The sequence below is a fragment of the Serinus canaria genome, chromosome 9 (genome assembly GCF_022539315.1).
Source record: "Serinus canaria isolate serCan28SL12 chromosome 9, serCan2020, whole genome shotgun sequence".
Lineage (NCBI taxonomy): Eukaryota > Metazoa > Chordata > Aves > Passeriformes > Fringillidae > Serinus > Serinus canaria.
In genome coordinates this window covers 20,762,497-20,782,750 of record NC_066323.1, presented here as the reverse complement: position 1 = coordinate 20,782,750, position 20,254 = coordinate 20,762,497, and the positions used below count along the sequence as shown (strand labels likewise).

The 20,254-nt window shown below is 49.4% G+C and overlaps 1 protein-coding gene across 3 annotated transcripts; it reads left to right on the top strand.

Moving 5' to 3' along the window:
• Positions 1-38: 38 nt before the first annotated feature.
• On the top strand, positions 39-20,153 carry ATG4B (autophagy related 4B cysteine peptidase). Of its 3 annotated transcripts, XM_009089327.4 has the most exons (13): positions 418-569; positions 5,710-5,808; positions 6,226-6,297; positions 8,273-8,371; positions 8,805-8,906; positions 9,297-9,369; positions 9,670-9,749; positions 12,943-13,139; positions 14,099-14,177; positions 14,840-14,985; positions 15,985-16,041; positions 16,498-16,591; positions 18,393-20,153. In XM_009089327.4, exons 1-13 carry the CDS (start codon positions 560-562, stop codon positions 18,464-18,466), a joined length of 1,182 nt encoding a protein of 393 aa, XP_009087575.1. In that variant the 5' UTR covers positions 418-559; the 3' UTR covers positions 18,467-20,153. The 3 variants fall into 3 exon arrangements, 2 of the variants coding, with proteins under 2 accessions (XP_050834087.1, XP_009087575.1); XM_050978130.1 differs by lacking the exons at positions 15,985-16,041; positions 16,498-16,591; positions 18,393-20,153 and having other exon boundaries at positions 39-569; positions 14,071-14,177; XR_007778274.1 differs by lacking the exons at positions 14,099-14,177; positions 14,840-14,985; positions 15,985-16,041; positions 16,498-16,591; positions 18,393-20,153 and adding an exon at positions 11,329-11,497 and having other exon boundaries at positions 39-569; positions 12,943-13,024.
• The last annotated feature ends 101 nt before the right edge of the window (positions 20,154-20,254 follow it).

Below are 20,254 nucleotides of genomic sequence, written 5' to 3'. Positions count from 1 at the left end.
GGGAAAGGGGGGGTTCGCTCCCGGCGCCTCTCGCTTGCCTCGTCGGCGCAGCTGGGCGTCCGCCTCCCGACGAGCCGCTCGGTCCGTGGCAGCCGAGCCCTGAAAAGCGTCTCAGAGTGGGGCGGGCATGGTGGAGGGGGCAACTCTCACGGGGAACGGAGGGGCGGGGCTGGGCCGGTTCCGTACAACACCATGGCGGCGCCTGTATATCACACCATTCGTAGGTATACGTGTCACAGGACCCGCCCGTCGGCTCTCTGCGCAAGTAGCGGAGCCTTCACACTCTACGCCGCCCTCTAGCCCCAACCTCGGCCCCACCGCCGGTCCGCTGCCGCTCCGCGCTCCTCTTTGCCGTTCCGTACGGAAACATGGCAGCTCCCTGCCCGCAGGCAGCGGCGCGTGGCGCCGAGCTGTGACGAAACCACCAACAGCCAATCGGCGCGGGGGCCGGCGGCGAGCGACGCTCTCATTGGTCAGGAGCGGCGCGTCGCGCCAGCAGCCGCGCAGGGCCGCGCCGGGCGTGAGAGTCGGCGGCGGCCGCAGCCTCGGCGGGGCCGCCATGGACGCAGGTGGGTCCCGGGCGGGCCCTGCCCGCTGCGCGGCGGCTGCGCTTCCCCTCGGGGCTCCCCGGCCCGGCCCCGTGGCCGCTCGAGACCCGCGGCTCCCCAGCGCGGCCTCCCCGGCGGGCGGCGGGGAAGGCGCCGCTTTCCGCCCTAGGCAGGCACGGCCCTGGGAGCCGCGGCCCTCCGGGACCGGCCGCCCCCCGGTGCGGCGAAGGGGAAGGCGGTGGCTGCGTGGCCGCCGGGGTGGGCCGGCGCAGGCCGGAGCCCAGCGGCGAGTCCCACCTGCCCTCCGCAGCCCCGCTGCTGCCGTCGTTCCTGGAAAGCTCGGAGCTCTGCCCGAACCGGGTCGGGTCTGCCCGGGGGGGAACCGGAGCGGGAGCGGTGACAGGGCTGGTGTCGCTGTGTCCCGCTCCCCGTGAGGGCTCGAGGGGTGAGAAGGCAGCGTGGGGGTAAGAGGATGCCTTTGAAGGGGTGAGAAGGTGTCCTCGGGAGGTGAGAAGGCGACTCAGCCGCTCATCACCCTCACAGAGGGCTCTAGCAAAGCTGCTCGTGGTGGGGATTTTGGTATCGTGCGGGGTAAAGTAAAAATAAGTGTTTGCTCTTGTGTTGGGACCCGCTTACCTCCAGCCTCAGCGAAGTAGCGGCTCCCACCCCCTCCGCAGAGAGAAGTGTTGTTCCACAACAACAAACGCTTCCCTGGGCTCCTCCTCCGCACCGCCGAGCACGGTGTGCCGGGATCCGTGTCCCCTGTCCCTCCTCGGGGCTCTCCTGGCTTGTTTCGGCCTTTGTGCCGCTGTTGGTGTCAGCGTGGTCCGACTGGGAGCGTCCCCGGCTCCAGTGTCACACCTGGGGAGCGCTGAGTGAACCTGCACCCCCGGTCCGGGGGATGTGTCTGCTTCCCCTTGGTGTGAGAGCAAAGGAAAAGTTTGCTGTGTGGATGGTGGGGCTGGGTCTCCTCCGTGAGAGAAGGAGGAGGAGGAGGGGAATCTCTGGGCTCAAGTCCCTCTGTGTCCAGCCCTGCTCCCAAGGTGGTCGGGGAGCTGACAGCAAAACTTGGAACTGTTTGCTCCAGGCCTTCAAGAAAGCACCACCACCCTTTAGCAGCCTGACTTTCCTCGCTGTCTGTCTCTTAGCTCCTTGTTGGTGCTGGGTTAATCAGGATTTGTCTTGTTTGAAGGAGCTTGGGGCAAAGAAAAAATTTAATCTTTCTTCTGCAAAGGGCAGAAGTGAGGGTTTGAGCTGTTTGGTGTTTCCCAGCAATGCATTTTACTAAAGTGGTAAATTTACCTTCTCTTCTTGACTATCTCTGAAGTGTTCCACATCCAATTGTGTTCCTCCTGTGCCTTGGGTGAGGTACCTGTATCAGCTAAAGGAAAGATCATCCCCCTCCGCTCCTTTAGTGGTGGCCTTAGTTGGAGGCTAAAGGATTTGGGAGGCATGAGAGCCTTTTCAGAGGATGGAGAAGCCCTGGGACCAATTTGGGGAGTTATGGCAAAGCCTGGCTTTTCTTCAGTGCCAGGCTCCAGAGCTCAGCTTCTGCATTTTGTGTGAGAAGTTCTTCAGCATCAGACTGACCACGGTGGTTGGTGCTGTGAAAATCACCTGTTGTGTTTCTGTTTGAGTCACCCAAGCCTTTGCTTGTTGTTACTTGTTTCCCAGAGTTGATGGTGAAGCAAATGGCTTTGGTTATGGTGTGGGGGGTGAAGTTAGCACTTCTCAGGGGCTGTCACAGGCCTGGCCTCCAGCACCTTGGCAAACTGACAGCAGTGCTCTGGGCACCCAGCTGTGCCTCTGGGTGTGTTTGCTACAAGTTGGGACAATGTTTTTATCTCCAGTGTTTCATTGTGCTGATTAAGGCTATGAGAAAGGAGGGGAAATGTCACTTTCTACCCTAATTCTGTGTGTTTAGAGTTGTTCTTGTATCGAGATGATGGAGCACATCTCCTGTGTGGAAAGGCTGGGGCTGGTCACCTGGAGAGGAGAAGGCTCTGGGGAGAGCCCCTCCCAGTGCCTGAAGGGGCTCCAGGAGAGCTGGAGAGGGACTGGGGACAAGGCATGGAGTGACAGGACACAGGGAATGGCTTCCCACTGCCAGAGGGCAGGGATGGATGGGATATTGGGAAGGAATTGTTCCCTGGGAGGGTGGTGAGGCCTTGGCACAGGTTGTCCAGAGAAGCTGTGGCTGCCCCATCCCTGCAAGTGTTCCAGGCCAGGCTGGACAGGGCTTGGAGCACCCTGGTCTATTGGAAGGTGTCCCTGCCCATGTCAGGGGGTGGAATGAGATGAGCCTTAAGGTTCCTTCCAGGCCAAACCATTCTGGGATTCTGTTGTGGCATGTACAAAGCTTCGCCTTTCCTGCTGAGGCTTTCTGGGATGAGGTGTTCTGCAGATCCCATGGGGCAGCAATCCAGCCAGCCTCCCCTCATTCCCAGTGTGTGCAAGGCTCCTGGAAAGCGAGGCTGCCTTTCTCAGGGTGAGCTGTGCAGGGCTGACACTCTGCTGTTTAACTACAAAACCTTGTGAAGTCGAGCTGTTGTGTTTGATGTGCAGAGACTGCACATCCTTCTCTGCAGAAACTGCTGCTCCACTGTCCTGGATGCTCAGAGGTCGGTAATTAAAATAGACTGAGGGCTTTCTGAAGGTGAAGTTTTGGAGCACTGCCTGAGAAATGTGCTGATCTCACCCAGCTTCTGCAGCTCTGAGAGGAGCAGCTTCAAACAGGATTTCTGCTTGGTGAATTTCCAGATGTATTACTCTTCTTCATCTCGGGCTGTAAGAAGGAGAGAAAGGCTCCTGTGCAGTCTGTGATGTTCTTTGTGCCCTGCCTGAATTGTTTGGGTCCCACTGGCTGGAATTTAGCCAATCTGGGCAACAGCACAATAGATGGACTTTGGAAAAGTGCTGGAACATATAAAGGTGGAGGCTTGTAAAGGAAACACTCACTGACCTCAAGTCTTGTGGGGAGTTTACTGCTCCCATTAGAATGTCCTTGATACTAACTGGGAGCAACCTTTTGAATTTTCTTCCCTGTGAAGGAAAAACCTGAACTCCTGCATTTAGTAGTTGTGCTTTTTCAACTATTTTCTCCCCCAAATCTCAACATGAATGTCTGAACACCTCTTTGGGATGCACAGCTGGACACACAGAGCCTTGTACAGAGCCAGATGTTGGGCATCCAGCTGAAGGGCTGCAAGCCTGGGACTCTCCTCCCCAATGTGCTGTGTCATGACACATGTGCTGCATTCCCTGAGCACATGGCTGGTCCAGCTGGAGATCCCCCTCTATCTGCTGACCCCTTCCTGTCTGAGCTTTGGTGGAAGGGCAAAGACTCCTGCAGCTCCTTTCCAGCTGCTGATCCTTGCTGTGAAGTGTCCAGTTGCAAATCCTGTCCTTGCTAAAGACCTGGTGCCCTGGAAACTGTGCAGCTGCAGAGATTGTGATATTTGAGCAGGTCAGGGAATGTTGCTGGGAAGGAGAAGAAGGGATTGGGGATAGCTTCATGTTCCTGTGTAGCATCCTTGTTTCACTCATTTTCTTTGAGCTGTTTAAGCCTCCTGGCAGAGAGTTGGGTACATGACAAAGTAAACCACAGAATATTCCTTGGAGCTTTAAAACCTTCCTGAGAACTTCAGTTTTTATGTTAAGATCATGTCAGTTACCTTTTCAAATCTGGACATTTGCAAGTTTGGGTAGTAAATGGGAAAGAAATCCTTCATTTCCGTGCTAAAGTTTGTTAGAGGAGAAGACTGCAGCAGGAATTTGTTGGCACATTTCTGTTCAAGCAGAATTGTTTTGTTAAGCTTGCTGAGGAGTCACGTCATGGGGTGGCAATGGAAATGTGTGGCCTGTGCAATCCTAAAGGTGCCTAAAGTTAGTCTTAAAGACTAATTCACACAAAGAATGTGCTTTAAGTCTTGTGGGCTGGAATGAAGGCAGAGTCTGATTCAAAATTTGATTTAGGAGCCTGTTGTCATCTCTATTGCCAGGGTTCCTGCTTGAACAGTAGTTGGCCTTAGTGATGGTATCTGCTTGAGTGTTTTCTTGGACATTTGGAATTGGAATTCCAGGTCAGGGAACCCACATTATAAGGCTGAGCTACTTCAGGAGGCCAAAGTGTCTTCTGTAGCAGCAGGTTACTCTGAAGAAGCAAAGTGTGCCCCACAGAGAGGGGTGGCTTTTGCAGAGAGCTGGGCTGACAGGAGCTTGTGGCTGTGTACTCTTTGTCCTGCTTTAAACTCACATCACATTACCACAGATTTTATTGCTTTTGCTGTGAGAGATGTTTTCAGTCACTACTTTTACAGTTACAGAACAGTCTGCCTTAGCTCTGCTTTAAATTTTAGAGGTGGCTTGTTACAGAATTGGCACCTTTAAAATCATGTGGGTCTTTTCCAGAATTCCCAGGCTACTTTGAAGTCCATGTTTCCAAACACAGATCTAGTGGAGCACAGCTCATTCAGCTCCTCTGGTTTTTCCTCCCTGGGCTGTTGGGTTGTTCTGTCATGGTGCTGGAAGGGGGTGGATTTTTAGGCACTAATGGATGCCATGCTGTGAAGGGAGCCACTAAAAAAGACCAAAGTTGTGCCTGTCACCTTTGCATGAGCACACCTGCACAGCTGTGGTCCTCACTTTGTGGGGTGACACCTGTCTGCTGGGTTTGGTGCCTCTTGAGGAGGGACTGAGCAAGGTTTAGTTTTCACCATAAAGTGATCTATGTTTTGCATGTTCTTCCCTCAAAATTTGTGTTCTCTGCAAGAGGATTTTAACCATTTTGCTTGATGGAAAAGAGGCCCTCAACATCAATGCTCTAGCTGATGATGTGCATGATGCTGCCTGTTCTGGGAAATGGTGTAGCTGCCAGGTGAAGCTTTAGATGTTTTCTGCCCCAGGCAGAGCCTGGAGCTGGCCTAACCTGGAAATCTTGCTGCTTTTCTGCCTGTGGATCAGCCAGGAGCGAGCCAGGGCTGGGTCTGTGCCTCCCAGAGCTGAGTGCAGAGCACTGAGACCATTTCCTGCCAGCCCAGGGGCTTTGGGGGTGGCTGGGACTCACTGGGCCACAGCAGCTCTTGATTCTGCAGCTTTGTCTGGTTTTTAAAACAAAAGGAAAAGCTATCAAAGGTCTGTGATTTCTCCTTTTTCTTTCCAGCTACGCTTACCTACGACACCCTCAGGTTTGAGTATGAAGACTTCCCTGAGACCAAAGAACCTGTTTGGATCCTTGGCAGGAAATACAGTGTTTTTACAGGTATTTTCTGTGCTCAATGCAATGTTTTAAGGCTCCACAGGACTTTGTCAGTGTTGCACTTGGGTTTTAGCTGCCATGCTTCTGTCTGTCTGGCCATTTCCATGGATTCTGGAATATTTTTGTGCAGGAAGTTGCCATATGGGAGTTGTTGGGACATGTCATGAGGGCAGCATGGTGGAGGCAGGGGGCAAAATTTACCTGTGGCCATGGTGTCTTTGGGTTGATGGCAACTATTTTGGGGGAGAAAAGGAAGTACTTTGTGCCCAGCAGTACTGCCCTGTTGCTCAGCCAGCCTCTGCCTCTCTGGACCTGCAGAATGTGAGGAGCAGAATTGCTTGGGAGGGTGAGTGGGAGATGGGTTTAGCAGTGTTAGTGCCCCCCTCATGTGTGTGTCTTTCCATGCTGAACACTTTGCAGAGAAGGAAGAGATCCTCTTGGATGTGACCTCTCGCCTTTGGTTCACCTACAGAAAGAACTTCCCTGCCATTGGTATGTACTCTGGAGGAGTCTAAAGGAAATGATTATAATCTGGATATCCCTAATAAAGCAATCCCCACAAACATGGCATCATTTCCATTCATAAGAGTGTGAAATGTGCTTCATCTAATTGATTAGACAGACTTCTTGTTTATCTGATAATGAGAATTCCTCATTCCCTTGGGTAGGGGGATAGAAGTGGTTTTTAAAGGGACATAAGGAGGAGTTTGGGAAGTCTGCTCTTTTTTTAGGTAACATAGGAGGATTTTTGTACTTCATCACACCCTACAGCAGTCTAGTGTAAAATATTGCTGAATGATGGTCTTGGGCTTGAAGTGAATTAAAATGATGAAGCCTAGGGAATGATGCAGAAATTGCTGCCTTTGTGCATCTGCTCCAGGCTCTCCGTGGGGGTTTTGTTTGTCATGGGGGAGTTTTGTGCCTAAAGTGTCTGTTACACACAGGAGCTGTAGTGACAGGGGGAGTATTTCCCAGTGAGCTGGAAGGAGGATGTCTGGGTTCCTTAAGACACTCTGCATGGCCTCTTCTGGGGTTTGTGTTTGTGTGCTGGGTGCAAGGTGTATCAGAGGAGATCTAAGAGCAGGTAAATGGGACTCCGTGTCCCCCTTCTGTCACTGTCATGCCCAGCAGTCAGTGGGCAAGGAACATGGCTCCTCATTGGAAAAGAGACTTCTTCCTAACTGGTCCTTCTGGCTTGTGCTGTTCTTTCCCTTCTGGGAAGCTCTCTGCCTCACAAGCTCTGAGACATCTTTGATGCAGTTTAATCCTTTTAAATTCATGTTTGTGCACCATAGTTAAACATATGTTTGAGAACAAAGGGTTAGCACATGTTTAACTGGCTCACAGACACAATTTTGGTTTCCTTGTGAGTCATTAGAGGCTGTGGGGTGAAGACAGACCCCATTTTCTGAGTCATTTCCCATCTGCACCATAGATATGATCTGCATGTCATACACAGTAAACCTTTTCCAGTATTTTTTCTCCCAGTCACCCCTGTTACTGTTCATCCCTTCCCTCTGTGCTAGCCCACTTAATTAGTGTAAGGCTTAGGGAACTAATTAGTCTAATGCTAATTTTGTAAAGCAGTATCACTTTTGGAATTTGTACATGTTATGAATTACTGGTGAAATTATAGAAGACAAGTGGTGACCATTAAGAAGCTGATTAAATAGTCCTCCAGGTGATTTTCCTCCCTGTTAAGGACCAAAAGAAGAAAGGAGCATTACAAAGACTTGCAGAGGCTGTGCCCAGGCACAGATTACCTACTGTGATCACACTGAACATTTGATCTGTTATTTGTAGTAACAGCCAGAGCTAGAGTGGAGGAGCAGCAGTTTCATTTGGAAGGTCTGTCAGGGAAATGCTTTCAGCCTTGTGTCCTTTGTCTTACACTTTCCAACATGAGCTGATATCCAGCTTTCTCCAACAATGTGTAGGACGTGGCTTTTTTCACTGCTTGGGTAGGTTTTTTTTTGGCTGGTTCCTTTGTTTTTTTGGCCTGACTACATTGTTCACTTCAAAATGTAATTTGTAGCCACTTCTGATGTGATAATTCCCTGGGACTGGTTTGTTCTGCATGGTGAGTTGTCTTTTCAAGATGAGGATTACAAGAGTCATCTTTAACAGTCATCTAGGACTGTGTCAGAATTGGGCTGAGAGTCTGCAGCCAGGTTCAAGGGCTGTTGTTCTCCTGAGAAATTCAGCTCTCTCTTGTGCTGTTTGGATCTCCCTTAGAATTTTTTCCCCTTTCAGTTAGTGTTAGAGGAGTTTATTTATTTGTTTTTAAGTGATGCCACTCAGTTACTCACCGATAACCATGTTTTTGGTTCTCAGCCTTGGGTGTGTGAGCTAAGCTAGTCCTCATTCCCTGCCTCATTTCTTGGTGAGCCTGCTGCCCATTCACTCTCCTCCCTCTTGGCCCTGTCTCAGCATTCACCCCCTGTTTATTTTCTCTCCTTGTTTCCAGGAGGAACCGGTCCCACCTCTGACACGGGCTGGGGCTGCATGCTGCGCTGTGGCCAGATGATCTTTGCTCAGGCCTTGGTCTGCAGGCATTTGGGAAGAGGTAAACCAGTGCACAGCCCACATTGACTTCCAGGGCCATGTGCTCTCAGGAGTGCAGCACTTGGAAGAACAGAGATAACAAGGACACAGCTGGGAATTGCTGAGGGTTCTGTAACTTTTTTTCTTCACTCTTCTCAAGTTCAGGGCTGTTGAGAGAATAGTCTACTTTTAACTCTCCAGGGTTATTTGTATTTTCTGATTTTATGTTTGTTTATTTGTTTTTCTGTGGGTGGTGGTATATTACCCCAGCTGTAAGAATGTTTTCTGTTATTTTAAAATTTAGCCCTTTAGTGTTGGGAATGCCTCAGATGCTTAGTAATAATATGACAACATGAAAATTGAGTTGGCCAATACACAGGAAGAGAATTGCAGCTTGCAGCCTCTGGTTGTTAATAAGTACCATGTTTATTTCATATATCCCTTGTCTGTCCTAGACTGGAGGTGGATAAAAGGGAAGAAGCAGATGGATAATTACTTCAACGTTCTTAATGCCTTCATTGACAAAAAAGACAGCTACTACTCCATTCACCAGATAGGTAAGAAGAAATACATGCTCAGATGTAGCAAATGCACAGGAAGGCTCTCACCCTGATACAAACTCCTCTGAAAAGTCAGAGAAGCAGCCTGTTCCAGTGTTTCCTGTGGGGTGGACAGAACTCAGGTCATAGGGGTGGGGTGGTTTAGTGATCAAAGCTTCTTCTGAGGAAACACTGCCCTTTGAACTTCTGTGCTGCTGCACTTTAGAGAAAGGATTTTCTCTGCAGTCCTTCAGGATGTCCTTCTCACCCCCACAAAACACTAAATACTGCTGATTCAATAAACTTCCCAAGTGAGAACTCTTCCCTATTAATTGCAAACCTGATTAGGGAGGGATGCAGTGTGGGTGAAGTTATTGACTGTGTTGTTGGTTTTTTGTTGTGATGCAGCCCAGATGGGAGTCGGGGAGGGGAAATCCATAGGCCAGTGGTATGGCCCGAACACGGTCGCACAGGTGCTCAAGTAAGTGCTGCCCTTTCCTTTTCTCTGTTCAATCAGGGGCTGTTGGTTTGTGGCACCTTCTGCCTTTAATAACACCCTCCCTCCTCTCACATTCTTCCCACACGTCAGCAGATGAGCAGGCAGCTCCCTGGAATAGGCTGGTATTGCCTAACAGCAGCTTTCCCAGGTCAAAGCACATTTCACACCTAACTGATAACACCAGTCTCTCCTAATCCAGTTTCTCCTCTCTGATACACCACCATCTTTGCCTTGTAGTTGTATTAATCCTTCATTTCTTATTTGGTTTTAATTTTCCTCTAGAAAACTTGCAACTTTTGATACATGGAGTTCCCTGGCAGTGCACATAGCCATGGACAACACAGTGGTGATGGAAGAAATCCGTAAGTGTCACATGGACCTAGAATGTGGTTGGTATATCCTGGGCAGAAAGAGCCCAGAAAAAAGCTAGAGAGCACAACAAGCATGAAGTACATGTTCTGTCTTTGAGAAATTGTTCCCTGTGAGGGTTGTGAGGCAAAGTTGCCCAGAGAAGCTGTGGCTGCTTCATCCCTGGAAGTGTCCAAGGCCAGGTTGGATGGAGCTTAGACTTCCCTAGGATAGTGGAAGGTGTCCCTGCCTGGATGAGCCTTAAGGTCCCTTCCAACACTCATGAAGTGTGAAAGCTGTGTCCAGGTGTGCTAAAAAAAGGTGAGAATTGCTGTTCCAGGGCAAGGAAGGGCCTTGTTTGACTTTCATTTCATCTGGTGATGCCTGTGGATCTGGAGAGAAGGTTTGACCTTCAGACAGCATATGGGAGCTGCTTGGAAGGCAGTGTAGGACTTGTTTATGGCCACAAGGAGCAAGCCAGTAAATGTCTGTCACATAATTGGTATGGAGGGTTTTGCTGTTGGACAAAGTAAGAAAGCCAGAACAGATCTGAAGAGGAAAAGGGCCAAAATTGGCAGGGGGTGAGGATAAGAAAGGAATTTACCACTCTCATCATTTTAAGGAATATTCACTGGTGGTTTCTTCTTTTTTCCTTTTTTGTTTGTTTTTGTTTTTTTTTTTTTTTTTTTTTTTTTTTGTGGCATCCTGCCCCCAGGCTGGCTCTGGAGGTTGAGCAGCTCTTCTTGCCCATCCTGAGCCTGCTCTGGCTGCAGCACTGCAGTAACCAAAGCTGCAAAGCTGAGCACCTGCACTGCTGATTGCTGCAGCCTTGCAGGGTCCCGGCCTCAGCAGCCTTCCCATGGCTTGCTCCTGAGGCAATGAGCCCACCCAGCACAAACCTTGCAGTGTTTCTGCCAGGGCAGTGCTCTCAAACAGCTGGGGTAGGGTTACAGGTGAGGTGGTGGAGGGCACCATTTAGGCTGGCTTGGCTGCCACAGGCCAGAATCAATAGCCAGGCAATTTTTGCCTGGAGTGCAGGACAGTCACTTTGTAAAGTCACATCTCTTGTCAGATAGGCTCAGTTGGGCCTGACAGAGAAGTGTGTGCCTAACCTTAGCTGAAGGCATGTGCTGATGCTCTTGGCTTAAACAAAGGCCAGTTTTAAAACAGAAATTGGGTTATCTTTCATCTTCAGGCTACAGGTATCACTTCTAGAGCTGAAGCATGCTGGCTACAAGGCTGGGGTGTGCTGCAGGCTCTGTCTGTGTGGCACTGGCTGTTCAGCACTGGTGCTGCTTCAAGTGACATGTCCATACAACTTGTCATGGGCAGGGGTGTGTGTGCTTGTTTTCCTCAAATGTGGGTCATAATGTACCTGGTCAGGGCCTGAAAGTCACTGTGTGAGTGGATCTGATGAGTTACATGCCTGTAGGTTTGTGTTTGATACCTTGTGCCCCAAACATTGTGGATAAAAGTAATGTTGTTTCACACATCTGTTAATTCTGTCGCTGATAGGATTCAGCCAAAGGTGCACAGGAATTGCCTTTTGTTACAGCAGTGAAGAAACATAAATCTTTATCCCTTCTGTGTCAGTGTTCCATGAGAAAGGGCTTGTCAGCTAGACCTGAGATGGAGGAGAATCACAAAGGTGGTGAAAATCCAAGACAGTTGAAGCCAGTACCTGCCAGCAGGAGAGCTATCGTGTCAGATTTGTTGGAATATGTTTGCAGTAAATGATTTGGATCCAGCTGGGAAGCTTTAGGTAGGTTCTTCTCTGCTGTGGCACCACAGAACTGCAAAGCCTGCCAGATAGCAAGGTGAATTTAGCCTGTGCCAAGCTCTCTGCTGCTTAAACTGCAGGTAAATATGTTCATCCACAGTGCAGGAGTGCCATGTGCTTTGCCTGATGAGGAAACCTGCAGTGCCACCCCGTTCAGCAACAGCCCTGGCTTGGCAGCTGATTTCAGATCATCTGGACAGGCAGGCTACTGCAACAAAAGACCTGTTTTAACAGGAGAAGTGGCTACAAATAATGGCTTTGAGTTTCTTCAGAACCTCTGGTAACCATGTCTGTGCATCAGATGCACGCATACACCTTCTCCCTTCTTGAGGAACAGTGCAGGGAGGAACTGCAAACATCTGTGCAGGTAGCCTCTCCTCCTGAGGCTTTAGATCAAAGTCCTATTTCTTCTGAATTTGGGTGTAATTTTGTCCTCATTCAGCTGGGTTTGAAGCTGTCAGTAGGGAGCAAATACCCAGCTGAAATGGCAAGTGGCTGGTGATTAAGGTGTTTGTTTACATCACATCCTACCTGCTAGAGTGTCCTGGCATTCAGTTTAAGCTGGGAATAAATTAAATGAGCCTCTGGCATTCTGTCCAACTGCCTTGGCTTCATAATTCTTTAATCATGCTGTGGGTTTCTTTGGGGTTTGGGTTAGTTGTTTTATTTTTCACACACCCAGCAAGTAATTAAATTGGCCAGTGAGACAGGTAGGCTTGGAGTTGTTTCTGGACCAGAATTTACATAACCTGGGTGCATTACAGCCTGGCTGTGTGTTTGTCAAGCCTTTAGGATGAGGATGCAGAGTGCTTATGTCATGTGTATGCCCTGAGGAGTTCTGCTGCCCCATATCTTAGAGGCAGAGCTCATGCTGAAAATGCAGAGTTTAATGACCATACTGCTTTAGGTCTGTAAAGTAGCTTGTGAATGATCTCCAAGAAAATTTATGAAGCTTTTTGTGACCTTTAGGAAAGTTATAACTACTCTAGACAGATACCTGCGGTTTGTATCTTGCTGCAGCACTTAGTTACAGGTGAATATTTCCTGTTCATTCATGAACGCCTCTGGAGTTGAACACTCCAGAACTTTCCTCTTGCTGCCTACAAGCTTTGTGAATTCAGGACAGTTGTCTGACCTGCTTATCAACCCCTCCAGCTTTGTTGGCACAGGTGGTTGCTTGGAAGAATTTGCATTCTGGAAGAATTTGCATTTTCACTGCCCAGCAGTTGGTAGCTGTGAGTATAAGCTGCTGTGGCTTGGTGTGAGCTCAGCACACACATCACACAGTCCCAGCACTCAACCTCTTCAAGCTCCTCTTGGGTTTAAGTGCTGTAGGCTTCTGGTAAAGAGCAGTTGTTGGCCAGAGGAATGGCTGAAGGTGTGGGAACAGAGTCCTGATGCTTTGTGCTGCTGTTCCTTTTCCATAGGGAGGCTGTGCCAGTCCAATGTGCCATGTGCTGGAGCTGCAGCATGCCCTGCCCTGGAGTCAGATGTGCTCTACAATGGGTGCCCAGAGGATGTGGGGCTCAGAGGAAGGCTCCCCCTGTGGAAACCACTGGTGCTGCTGATACCCCTCCGCCTCGGGCTCACAGAGATCAATGAAGCCTACATTGAAACACTAAAGGTAGGGAATCTGGAGCTGAATTCCTGCTGGGGTGATGCTTAAGGATCCTGTTGTGAATTAAGTAATTGCTCAGAAGTCATTGCAAAAGAAGAATGTGTTCAGAGACAATCCTTGTCAGAGGTCAGGATATAGGTTCTTGCAAACTGTAGTTAGGAAAATGTGGGGGGGGGGAGGGCTTGAGGGGTTGGGCCTTTTCTCATTGGGTTGGGTTTTTTTTCTTTTGAGGATCTTACTTCACAGTTTAGATGTCAGCCTCTCATTGTGTGCAGATGGTATCAAGCTGCTGAAGCCTTTGTTCAGCACGGCTATACCCTGCTTGGTGGTAGCCCGAGTGTTAATTAATACAGTGTTGCACACTCCCCTTGGCTCAGGTGCTGAAGTTTGTGCTGCAGACTGAGGCTAAGAGCTGTCAGGTGGTTGCAGGCTGGAAGCTGCAGAATTTAGGGTGTACACCAGACAGGGAGCACAATGCTAGCAAGCTCTGAGCTTGGGTAAGAGAACTCCAGATTCAGATTTGTGGGAGGTTACTTCCCTTAACTCAGTAGATCATGCTTGGCTGCTCCAGGTGGATAAAGAACTTAAACTGTTTCCTGAATGAATGTTCCCTCCTGAGAGCACTGTTGCAACCTGATGACAGCTCCAGGGTTCTTGCCACTGATGGCAGCAGAGCCAGGACTTGCCCATACCAAGTCCTGGAGTAGTGCAGCTTCTTTCATTTGGTCCACCTGTCTACTCCTGTCAGCAGTTAAAAGTGTTTTTGGGCTGCTTCCATGTTCCTAGAAAGCCCTGTGTTTCAGCCTGATGGAGATTTTCTCCAGAAATGGCTGGTTTTGCTGCTAGAGTTGCTGATTTTCCATGTCCCTGTCCATCTTTCCCACTGCATTTTTGGATGTTTGCCTTTGTTGCCACCTGCTGTTTCACTGTCTGTCAGCTGTGTGTTTTCTGTGTTGCTTTTCCAGCACTGCTTCATGATGCCCCAGTCCCTGGGAGTGATCGGAGGGAAGCCAAACAGTGCTCACTACTTCATTGGCTATGTAGGTGAGTGCCCAGAGGACTGCAGAGACTGTCCAAAGAATCTGCCCCTGGCTAAAACATGCTTGTGGGATGGCACACACTCCTGCTTAGCCTGTGCTGCATGCTGCAGGGTTCTCCTTTCCTGCTGGAAGCGTGGAGGGCTCCTGTGGGCTGAACCTCTCACCTGAGTGATGTAGATTTGTACAGTGGCCATAAACTTCTGCTGCATGACATGAAATCTGGTCTGTGGAGTGCACAGAGCCTGCTTCCTGCATTCAGAGCTGACCTCTCTGCAGCTTGGCTGGATTTAACTGTTCTTTAGGTGTTCCTCAAACCCTACAAACTCCTATTACTCTCCTCCTTCCCTCTGGTTTCCTTCTGCCAGAGACCTCAGCTTATTTGTGCTTTAGATTTCTGAGGTCTGTATGAGCTCACCCAGGAAGGGATGAGCAGGAACAATACCCCAAATAGTGCCAGTGTCTGAGTGGAGTGGCCACTGTGGTTGTGCTGGCAGCTTGCCTGGCTGAGAAGCATTTGGGGAAGTGGCTGAAAGCCAGGTGTCCCTGGAATGTGAATTCCTCTGCGTGGTTATGAGAGCTGGCCCTGCTATTGCTGTTCTTCATCTTTCTATCTCAGCACTCCTCAGTTTGTGGCATGCTGTTGATGTGTCCTTGCCTTGTGGCCAGGTGAGGAGCTCATTTACCTGGACCCCCACACCACGCAGCCGGCGGTGGAGCCCAGTGACAGCGGCTGCCTCCCCGACGAGAGCTTCCACTGCCAGCACCCGCCGTGCAGGATGAGCATCGCTGAGCTCGACCCCTCCATCGCCGTGGTGTGTCCTGCTCCCCCTGCTCCCCAGCACCCCAGGGGATGGGCTGGTACTCTGTGGGGCTGGGCTCTGCGTTTTGGGGACACTGGTAAAGCAGCTCCTCACAGAGAGTGCCTTGTCTCAGGGAAGTCCCTCTGTGGTCACCAGCTGTTGCGTTGGTGTCAGGCTTTGCTTATCACATTAATGACGTGAGGGTCTCCAGGACAAGGTGAGAGATGACAATTGACTCCCAATTTCTTAGAAGGCTGATTTATTATTTAAGATATTATATTAAAAGAAAATTATATACTGAAGAAAGAGAAAGGAGACATCAGAAGGCTAGACAAGAATGATCATAAAAACCCGTGCCAGACCCAGAGATTCCAACACAGCTGGACTGGGACTGGTCATTAAATTAAACCGATTCACATGGAACCAATCAAAGAGGCACCTGTTGGTAAGCAACCTCCAAACCATATTCCAGGCAATCAGATAATTATTGTTTACATTTCTTTTCTGAGACTTCTCAGCTTTTGAGGAGATAAATCCTGGCAAAGGGATTTTTTATAAAATTTGACTGTGACATCCCCCTTGCATAGTAGTTTAATACCATTCCTCATGGAGCAGTGTCATTCTGGGGGGTTTAGTCTAGGCTTTGATTCCAGTCTTTTGATGGGCATATCTGAATCCATTCCTGAATCCATATGATGATGAACTATGGCTTGTTTTCTGTTGAACCTGAGATGCCTGCCCTCTGTTTCCTTTATTCCTCCTGGTTTTCCTTCTGCAGTGAAGAAAATACTGATGATTCCAGCACATGGATAGCCACTCACATCAAGCCTTTGTGGAGTGTTCAGTTTAACAGGGCAGTGTGAGGCACATTTTTAAAGCAAGGCAATCAGGAATAGTAACTGCTCCCAGTCCTGATCATGGTAGTTGGTGTTGACACAGGGCCTTAAGCCTGAAATTATCAATCTAAAATACAGAAAGATAAAGTCTTTTTCTTCCCTTTTTTTTTTCCAGGGCTTTTTCTGCAGCACAGAGGCAGACTTTAATGACTGGTGTCAGCAAATCAAAAAGGTTTGTGCTAATAGATCTGGTCAGGCATTGGAACAGGCTGCTCAGGGAAGTGGTGGAGTCCCAATACCAGGGAGTGTTCAAAAGGCATGTGGATGTGACTTGGGGACATGGTTTAGTGGTGATATTGGCAGTGATGGGGGAATGGTTGGACTCAAAGATCTTGGAGTTCTTGTCCAGTTTCCCTCTCTCTGATTCTCTGTCCCTGGGAAAGGAATATCAGGTATTGTTTTGTTTCCAAACCACTGCATAGAGGCCATGTTCTCTGCATGACCCCATTTTAAGCATGCTAAAATAGCTTATTACACTACCTAAAGGAGCACAGCTCTGAAATCCTGTTGATGATGTGATTCAAAAGCTTTAACAAACATTTCCTCAGCTAGAGTGAAGTCCCAAGAGATGATTATTTCCCCAGCAGTGCAGACCTGTGGTTCTCATGGCTCTGCTGTGTCTCCACAGCTGTCCCTGGTCAGAGGAGCACTGCCCATGTTCGAGCTGGTGGAACGCCAGCCCTCCCACTTCTCCAACCCCGACGTCCTGAATCTCACACCAGGTGAGGCCACCAGCATGGGAGAGCTGAGGGTGAGCCTGTCCCTCTGGCTTTCTGGAAATCATGTGGAATTACATGATGACTTCTAGTATGTTCCTGTTCCACCTGGAATTTAACCTGAAGTTCTTGGGTCAGTTAGTGTCGTTCTTCAGCTTTCAGCTAGAGGTTTGCAGATCCCACAGTGTCTCAGGATGGTTTTTAGAGTAATCTGTGAATGGTGATGGTGACTGAGCAGAAGAACAAACAAGCTCACAGGCTGTCATGGCAGTGTGACTCTTTGGTTTCTGAGGGGATGCTTGGAGGAATCTCAAGTGTCCAGTGAAAGGGCTGAAAACTGAGTTTGTAGGTAATGAAAATGCTCCAAGACAGGGCTGGTCACACTTAGTTCCAGCATAAGGCCCTCCTTGGCATCTACCATTACCACTGGGAAAAAGGACAAGTGCTAGACCCTAACCTTGCCTGTCAGGCTCTGCTTATCACATTAATGACATGAGCAAACATTGCAGGAGATAAAGCCATTGGCTGCAAGCCAACAGCAGTGAGTGTGTGTGGGCAAGCCTATCCTGTCACCAGGCATAAGGAGGCCTCCTGGCAACCTGCACCCTGCACTTCTGCTCTCTCTCTCTCTGCCCCTGCCCTCCTTCCTTAAAAGCTTTCATTATCACACTGTCCTTTGCTGTTAAGCATGCTCAATTCCCTTAAACTGTCAATTGATCCTTGCCTGTCTTAAATTGTCCCTAATGTCTTTCCTACTCTTAAAAATGTTTTTTAATGGACTACTTGTCCTTCTCCCTCTTCCCTGGCTTGTAGAGCCTCTCCCACCTGCCAAGGCCATTCATTTCTGTTAGTCCTGTCTCTCACTAGAAGGAGTAATTGAACTTGGAGCCCCTTTCAGGGCCTAGAGGGGTTCCAAGAAAGCTGGAGAGGGCACAGTGACAGGACAAGGAGGAATGGCTTCCCCCTTGCAGAGGGGCAGATAGTTGGGATACTGGGAAGGAAAGAACCACCTGTGAGGGAGGTGAGGCCCTGGCACAGGCTGGTCAGAGAAGCTGTGGCTGCATCATCCCTAGAAGTGTCCAAGGCCAGGTTGAACAGGGCTTGGAGCACCCTGAGCTAGTGGAAGATGTCCCTGCCCATGGCAGGGAGGCAGGACTGGATGATCTTTAAGGTCCCCTCCAACCCAAACCATTCTGGGATTCTGTAACTGTCCAGCCTGAGCTAATAAAGGTTTCTTCTTCCCCCTGTGCTAAAGTTGTTTTAAGTGTGAGCTCCTTCACCATATAGTTGGAAGGATGGAGAGGTGGAATCAACTAACATTACTTTTCCTCACAAAGTGAACTGTGCTAATTGCTTTTAGGAGAGTGCATGTAACAGTGGCACCAAAACCAACTATAGCAGAAACAATTCTCTAACACATAGGGGTAAATGTGTCTCTTAACTGGGACAGAAATCTTCATGGGTATTGTCCAGACCTGGCAAGTTCTCTGTATTGAGCCTCTTGAGGCAGGACAGTCTCCTGCTAATGCAGAGCTGAGGCACAGGAAGGTTGTACCAAACCGTGGCAGCAGAAATGTGTTTGGATCTGTGAAAGATGATGTGCTTCTGTGCTCCGTGTAATTCTCTCCAGGGCATTTTCCATACCACTGACATGTTCTTATCCTCCTCAGAGCCCTCACTCAGGTTTGTCACTGAGTTTTAGAACTTGTAGGCACTTGGCACTCAAACTGTGATGCCCTCCAGCTGCTGCTCTGACAGTCACAGCATCCCACTGAGGCAGCGCTTTCTTCTTCTTCTTCTCTTCCAGACTCCTCTGATGCCGACAGATTGGAAAGGTTCTTTGACTCGGAAGATGAAGACTTTGAAATCCTGTCCCTTTGAAAACAAATAGGAAACTGACTCTGCAAATTTGTGTATGTGTGGGGAGAAGGGGGGAGGGAAGCTCCTTCGAGAGCCTGGGGCTACCGGTTTTCATAGGCGCTTGCTGCCATCCCTGCCTCCCGTCCATCCTGGCATTCCGTGCAGCCTCGGAGCGGTGTCTGCAGTGGGATGAAGAACCCAGAGGGTGTTCCAGCCTTACTGGCTGCAGTTGGAATTGCTCAGCAGCAAACAGCTGCTGGAAGTGGATGCAGTGGTGCTTAGGAGTTCAAAGCCTATCTGTTACATCAGCAGGTCAGCTGGGCCTTCCGGGGGAGGCACGGAAATCGTTAGAGCGCTGAATCCTTCCATGGGGACTCCCCTCTGAAGCTTAAGTAGAGCCCACCCGTCATTTAGCAGGAGAAAGGTCCAGTTAATGCCTTTAGCAGCTTCCCTTCTCACTGGCCTACCTGGACTGCAGCTCACAATGCCAGGGAACAGCAGCCACGTCCCACAGACAGCTGTGAAGCCTCCGGAGTGCAGGTCCCTACGGTACAACTCTTGTTCATGCTCTGCAGGACACTCAGCACTACCTCTCCTGTCCACAACCTATAGAAAGGGAATTGAGGGAACTTCTAAGTGACTGGGAATTCATTAAGTGAAGTGTTGGAGCAGTGCTGTGCTGTTGGGGAGCATCTCAATCCCAGTTTAAATAACAGAAGGAATGGAAGAGTAGAAAATGCGTGTGTTGCTCAGTGAGTCAGTCCATGTGCTTCTACAATGGAATAGTCTTTACTGCAAATACCTTCAGGAAAGCTGCTTTGAACAGAAAACTGAATTCCACAGCCCTGGAAAAAGAGTCCAGAGCTGGGAGAGCTGAAACAAGGCAGCAGAGATCTGCCAGGCATGTGCCAGGCTTCTGCCTGTCCACCAATGTGCTGCTGGCATGGTGACTAGGAAGTGATGTCCTGCCAAAAACCCAAGCTGTAAAACCTCTTGAGGTGCCCTGGGTGGCTTGGTCAGCACTTCCTCCATCTGCTCCTGTCAGACATTCCCTTTCCAAAGCAGAAAAGGTTCCTGAAGGTTGAGTAGGTTTCTGTGCTGTGTTGCTGCCTTGCCTCTGCCTGCTCCCCTCCCTGTGGATTGTGCCCAGAGGTGTTGTAGGAGCTAACCTGGAGAAACCCCTGTCAGGTGACCATCCCAAGAAGGGCAGAGTGCCTTGAGAAGATCCAAATATACTGGAAATTTTAGCTGCTTTAAGTTGGTAGCTCTGCCTGGGGCCCTTCTCCACAGAGAGGAGGGTAAACTGTGGAGGAGAGCTGTCTCCATGCACACTGCTAGGGAAGTGCTGCCATGGTTTCCTCGGTGTGTGCTGCACACTTCAACCCTGTTTACAAGGCTTTGGTTTGTGCATTCATGTTTGGAACCTGTCAGATGATGGTGGTGTGCCCAAGGGTGATGCCACCAGGCTAGAAATGACCTGTTTCCCCTGTGACTGACCTACTGATGCTCTAACTGTCCCTGTGATACCCGAAAGCAGAGGTTTGAACTGGGAATCACAATGCTTCTGTCACTAAATTATTATTTGCTGCTTTCTGCCTGCTTCTCCTCTTCTCTCTTGTAGTCAGGGGAAGAGGCAGCAGAGGAAGTGGGGCTGTGCTCCATTCATCTGCTTTCAATTTCTATCTGAATAAACAGATGTAAAATCTTTTGCCTGTCCTGATGTCCTTGCATATGTTGAAGGCAGTGGTGGGTAGTATGCAGTACACCAGGGGAGTCCAGTGTGTACAGAGCCCCAAGGGAACTGGAGAA

Excerpts from the sequence above, each read along its gene's own strand:
- ATG4B (XM_050978130.1), top strand. The coding sequence starts at position 128 with ATGGTGGAGGGGGCAACTCTCACGGGGAACGGAGGGGCGGGGCTGGGC. Across the intron at positions 6,298-8,272 it reads AAAGAACTTCCCTGCCATTG|GAGGAACCGGTCCCACCTCT; the intron begins GTATGTACTCTG and ends CCTTGTTTCCAG. Across the intron at positions 8,907-9,296 it reads CTACTCCATTCACCAGATAG|CCCAGATGGGAGTCGGGGAG; the intron begins GTAAGAAGAAAT and ends GTTGTGATGCAG.